At 45.2% G+C, this 5181-nt stretch overlaps 1 protein-coding gene across 1 annotated transcript in view; it reads left to right on the top strand.

The window, feature by feature from the left end:
* The window catches only part of CHD3 (chromodomain helicase DNA binding protein 3), a 60708-nt gene that overhangs the window by 43320 nt on the left and 12207 nt on the right, over positions 1-5181 (top strand). The window contains exons 31-34 of the mRNA XM_018560997.1: positions 445-581; positions 2034-2169; positions 3831-3983; positions 4075-4183. Of these exons, the coding sequence (XP_018416499.1) occupies positions 445-581; positions 2034-2169; positions 3831-3983; positions 4075-4183 (535 nt within the window). The remainder of the gene's footprint in view (positions 1-444; positions 582-2033; positions 2170-3830; positions 3984-4074; positions 4184-5181) is intronic.

The raw sequence follows: 5181 nt of genomic DNA, 5'->3' as shown, positions 1-5181 counted from the left end.
TATTGTACTGTTATATATAGATATATTGTACAATGTAATTGCAGTATTATGTCATTCTCCTTAATGACATCATTGTTGATAACCACGTCCTACTAATGCTGAATATGGACCTGGGTCATACATAGGGAGTCCATTCTGTAATATGGGTGGACGTACTTATCGGGGGGGTGCCACAGAAATTTCTGTAATGTCATATAGTATAGTAATAGTATAGTGATGGTAAGATACCTAGTTTTCGCATAGTATCTACTTCTCCTGTAGTTGGCAGTATAACCCTAGGGTATCTTACTACCAAGCTGCGACACACAACGGATGCTGAGAGAAGAGATTTGTTTTGATTTGACCTTTTATGCTCGTAGTTTACAAGTCTCATTATCTTGCTGAGTACCATACTGGCTGTGTACATGTACTTTGCATTGATCGTTTCCATGTTGTTCCTCCCAGCCACTCCGGCACCCAGCGAGAGGGTGGAGAACGGGGGAACGCCGGTGGACAAGGAGGAGTCTGAGGGCAAAGAAGAGAAAGACGTCAGAGGAACCGAGAAGAAGGAGACGGAGAGTGAACAGGCAACAAGTGAGAGGGTAAGACCAGCGTCCTGTGTATATATACCAGTGAGGGGGTAAGACCAGCGTCCTGTGTATATATACCAGTGAGGGGGTAAGACCAGCGTCCTGTGTATATATACCAGTGAGGGGGTAAGACCAGCGTCCTGTGTATATATACCAGTGAGGGGGTAAGACCAGCGTCCTGTGTATATATACCAGTGAGGGGGTAAGACCAGCGTCCTGTGTATATATACCAGTGAGGGGGTAAGACCAGCGTCCAGAGGGTAAGACCAGCGTCCTGTGTATATATACCAGTGAGAGGGTAAGACCAGCGTCCTGTGTATATATACCAGTGAGGGGGTAAGACCAGCGTCCTGTGTATATATACCAGTGAGGGGGTAAGACAAGCGTGCTGTGTATATATACCAGTGAGAGGGTAAGACCAGCGTGCTGTGTATATATACCAGTGAGAGGGTAAGACCAGCGTCCTGTGTATATATACCAGTGAGAGGGTAAGACAAGCGTGCTGTGTGTTCTCCAAATTGGGAAGAATGGTCTGCGGGAACGGGGAGAACGTTTCTCGCCACAAAATGTAAACGGTAGGAAAAACAAACAAAATCCCGCTTGTGGTCCCCTTCCTGATTCATACCAGACCCTATAGGTCTTCCCATTTGTTGTCATGCAATGACGGGTCACTATCCTTCGGTCATTTGGGGACAGTGGCCTGTCATTGCATGACAACAAATGGTCGGGGCCAGCTGTGATGTCACGACTGACTCCAACCATTTTGTTGTCATGCGGCCGGCACCTTGCAATAGTGATTCGACAGTTCCCTGGTGAATGTCAATAGTTAGACGGAGTCAGTGGTGATGTCACCTGTCAACTTTGTTCATTTCGGCAGGTACGGGAGTGTGCAGTCGGGATGGCGGGCTTTAGGGGGGGGACACACGCCACACGCTGACCCATTCGGCTGAAGTGAAGGGAGCTGAAGGCAGTCCATGTATGGCTGTCTTCAGCCGTAAGCGGCTTAAGTGAATAGCGAAATGGTGTTCGGCTTCCTTCACTTTGGGTCGGATATTCACTCGGCTGCCTTTGGTAACTGAGAGAATGACCCCCCCCTAAAAAGAAGTTCTGGGTTTACATACACTGAACCCGGTCTAGCTGTGTGCCATGTTTCATGGGTCGTTGCAGCACATGCCAGCGGATCAGCTCACTGCCAGTCATTCTTGTTTAGATTCGGGTCTATGGCTGGTCTTGTTGATCTTACAAAGCCGTGATCATGACTTCACCTCTCACAAGGGACGCTTCTGCATTCTGTAACATTTCCCATAACACAAAATGTACTTCAAGATCATTCCCCTTCAGGCCCAATTGTCCCCGAGCTTTTTTTTCTTTCTTTGCTTGATGATATTCCTAAAAGAATAATACAATTTTTGCCCATTTTATAATAAACCTCTGACTGCAGACTCTGACTCTGTCTTTCCAAAGATCCAAAGTCCTCCGGACACAGCAAGTCCTCCATCCAACGCCATTCCTGACGAGAAGCAGACCTCCGATCCTTTGGAAACGGCACAAGGAAAACCAGAGCCAAGAACCCCAACCCCGGTGACAGAGGAGCGGAGCGGTAGGTCGGCATAGTTGTCAGACGTCCTAAGCTATCGCCAGTGTTGTCTCCATTCAGGAGATTGGTGTGTATTGTGTTGGGGGAGGGGGTCTTCTTTAAGAAAAGCAGAAGACATGTTTTTGGCATCTTTTAAAGTCCTGTTTATTGTTTGTATATTGAGTGACTTCCATTTAATTTCAAGTCTTTTCAGTGTTTCACTTTTCATAAGTCCTGAGAAATCATTAGAAATCTTTCTTTCATGAGCATCCGCCCCCTGGGGGAGTTTGGCCGGGCACCCTTCATGACTTGCTGTACACGCAGGTTGCTCCAGCCAGACTACATTGGTCTTGTGAGTGGCCCTAACATTGACTGTTAGGGCCCATTGGCCATGTGGGCACTGTTGTGGGCGGCTGTAACAATCCGCACCACAGTGCCCGTGATATTAAGCAGTGTAGAGAGGGGCAGGAGGGCCCATGAGTGGTTGGCAGGTGGGATGAAGTATGGCCAAGGTGGATTGTGCTGGATGGGAGGCTGAAGAACAGACCCAGCTACCTCTGGTTTTATCGTCCTATGGGGTAGCACTGAGATGACCATAATCAGAACTGCAGTGGGCATGAGGTGACCAGTAACCCTAAGTCTAAGTCTGGAGTCCTCCCTGGTGCCAGTCGGGTTCCCCTGAGTGAATATTGTGTAACTCTGGACTATAAGGGCTAGTTCACACCATATGCAGTTGTGATGCAGTCCGTTCAGTTTGGCTGCTGCAGTTAAAATACATCCCAATGCTTTCCTATGGGCTTTCTTGTGCTTAATTCACACCAGTGCAGTCCGAAAAAGTACTGATTGTCCTATTTTACCTGCATCGAAACGCAGTGCAAACGCATGAAAAACGCACCGCAGCGCATGAAAAAAAAAAGACTCAGAATTGATGATGTCATCACGCAGGGACTTCCTCTTTGTAGTGTGGAGAGAAAGTGAAGAGATGATGATTTCATCCAATATGTGCGGGGCTGTGCCCTGCTGTACGACAGCAAATGCCCCCAATGTAAGAATAATCGCCAGAAGATGGCAAAGTGGAGGGAGATGGCTGAAAAGTTGCACCCAGATTTTTGGGGCTATGAACCGGAGAATGGCTATAGTCAACATCGGCGCCATGCCAGCCAACAAAGAAAGCATGTCTGATCTCCAAAACAAACGTAGGAAATGCTCAAACTGCACAAACGCACGCAGTTGTGATGCAGTTTCTGGTGTGATCTGGGCCTAACAGAACATACAAATGGGCATGCAGCTGTCCCGACAAATATAGAATTTTGTTTCTGCCCGGAGTTCCGCTTTAAATCCTACGCGATCCCGTACAGCCAGCAGTTGGCAGGGAGTTGGCCTTATTATCGGCATGCCAGCACAAGGTGGAAGTGCTCCCGGCACAAACCAATAAAAACAGATGCCTGGCAAGGGAAGGGAAGTGGAAAATTTTGTGAGTAATTTTGATGTTTTTGTTTCCACTTTTAGCTCCTCAGATGGAGAAACCACAAGGCGGCGCCACGGATAAAGAGCCGACAGCTGATAGGACAGAGGCAGGACCGGGGGAAGCACCAAAAGGTAATTCATATTATAAGAGATTATAAGGGCAGACATGTAGCTGAAACTTTTTGGAAATGGAATAATATCGGCCTTTCGTCTTCCAGGCGTGGAAGAGCCGAAGCCGGAGAAGGAGCCGGTGAAAGACGCCAAGCCCGGCAACCAGCGGGAGGAGATGAAGAGCAGCAACGGGAGGAAAGAGGAGGGCCGGCCGGAGAGGGCCCGCTTCATGTTTAACATCGCCGATGGAGGATTCACAGGTAGATTTAAAAGCTGAAAGGAATAAATCTGGGTAATACCAGCTAAAGAGGGGGCGGGTATTACTTCTCTTCCACCTTCTGTCATCCTCAGAACTTCACACTTTATGGCAGAACGAGGAGCGTGCCGCCATCTGCTCCGGGAGACTCAATGAGATCTGGCACCGTCGTCAGGACTACTGGCTGCTGGCTGGGATTGTGGTGTATCCTTGCTTGTCTTCTACATCAATACTCCATGAGGCGGAATTTATCAAAACTGGAGCTGACAAAATTTGAAGCAGATTTGCACGGCAACCAATCAGCTTCTCTGTCTTGTTTTCAAATCTTAACTGGAGAGAGAAGCTGATTGGTTGTCATGGGCAACTGCTCCAGATTCTGTCCTTGTTTTGATACATTCCTCCCCAATGTGTTTCACAAATAAAACTAGTTCTACTTTGTGTAAGGAAAGCGTACGTTTCTATGTCATTGGTTAATGTCTCAATTGTGCCGTCATCACCTTCACTTCTCACTCCTTTCCTTTCTTTCTCCTTCTTTCCTTTTCAGTCTCCTTCCTTCGCTTGCTCATTTTCTTCTCCTTTTCCTTTACTACCCTTTTACCTTTTCTCTTTCCTTTTTTTCTTTTGTTTGTCATTAATTTTCCTTCTTTCCTTCCTTTTTACCTTTTTTTTTTTTTTGTTCTGTTCTCCTTTTACCTCTTTTTTCTTTTGCTTTTCCTTTTACTATTTCCCTTTCCTACTATTTTCTTTTTTTTAAAACTTACATTTCCTTTTCTTTACCTCTTCTGTTTCTCCTTTTCTTTCTTGCTCTCATTTGCCTCCTTTTTCTGTCTTTTTTTTTTTTTTAATTTAAATTTTTTTTTCCTACTGCCTTTTTTCCTTAACTCCTTTTTTTTCCTTTTTCTGCATTTCCTTTTTCATTTCCTTTGCTGTTACCTTTCTTATTTTACTTTTTCTCTTTCTTTTTGGTTTTTCTTTTTTCCTTTTTCCTCCTTTTTTTCTTTTTGCCCTTTTCCATTCAGGTCTTGTCTTTTTTTTTTTTTTTTGGTTTTTTTTTTTTTTTTTTTTTTTTTTCCTTTTCCCCTTTTCCTCCTTACTACTTTCTTTTTTTTTTTCTTTTCTATACTTTTCCTCCTGTATTTTTTCCCCAGTTGTGTTTTTTTGTTTTTTGCCCTTTTTTTTCTTCTCCTTTTCCCCTTTACTTT

The sequence above is a fragment of the Nanorana parkeri genome, unplaced genomic scaffold, assembly GCF_000935625.1.
Source record: "Nanorana parkeri isolate BGI_ZX_2015 unplaced genomic scaffold, ASM93562v1 scaffold491, whole genome shotgun sequence".
NCBI lineage: Eukaryota > Metazoa > Chordata > Amphibia > Anura > Dicroglossidae > Nanorana > Nanorana parkeri.
Note: the sequence above shows the minus strand (reverse complement) of the source record. Positions and strands in the feature narration are given on the sequence as shown.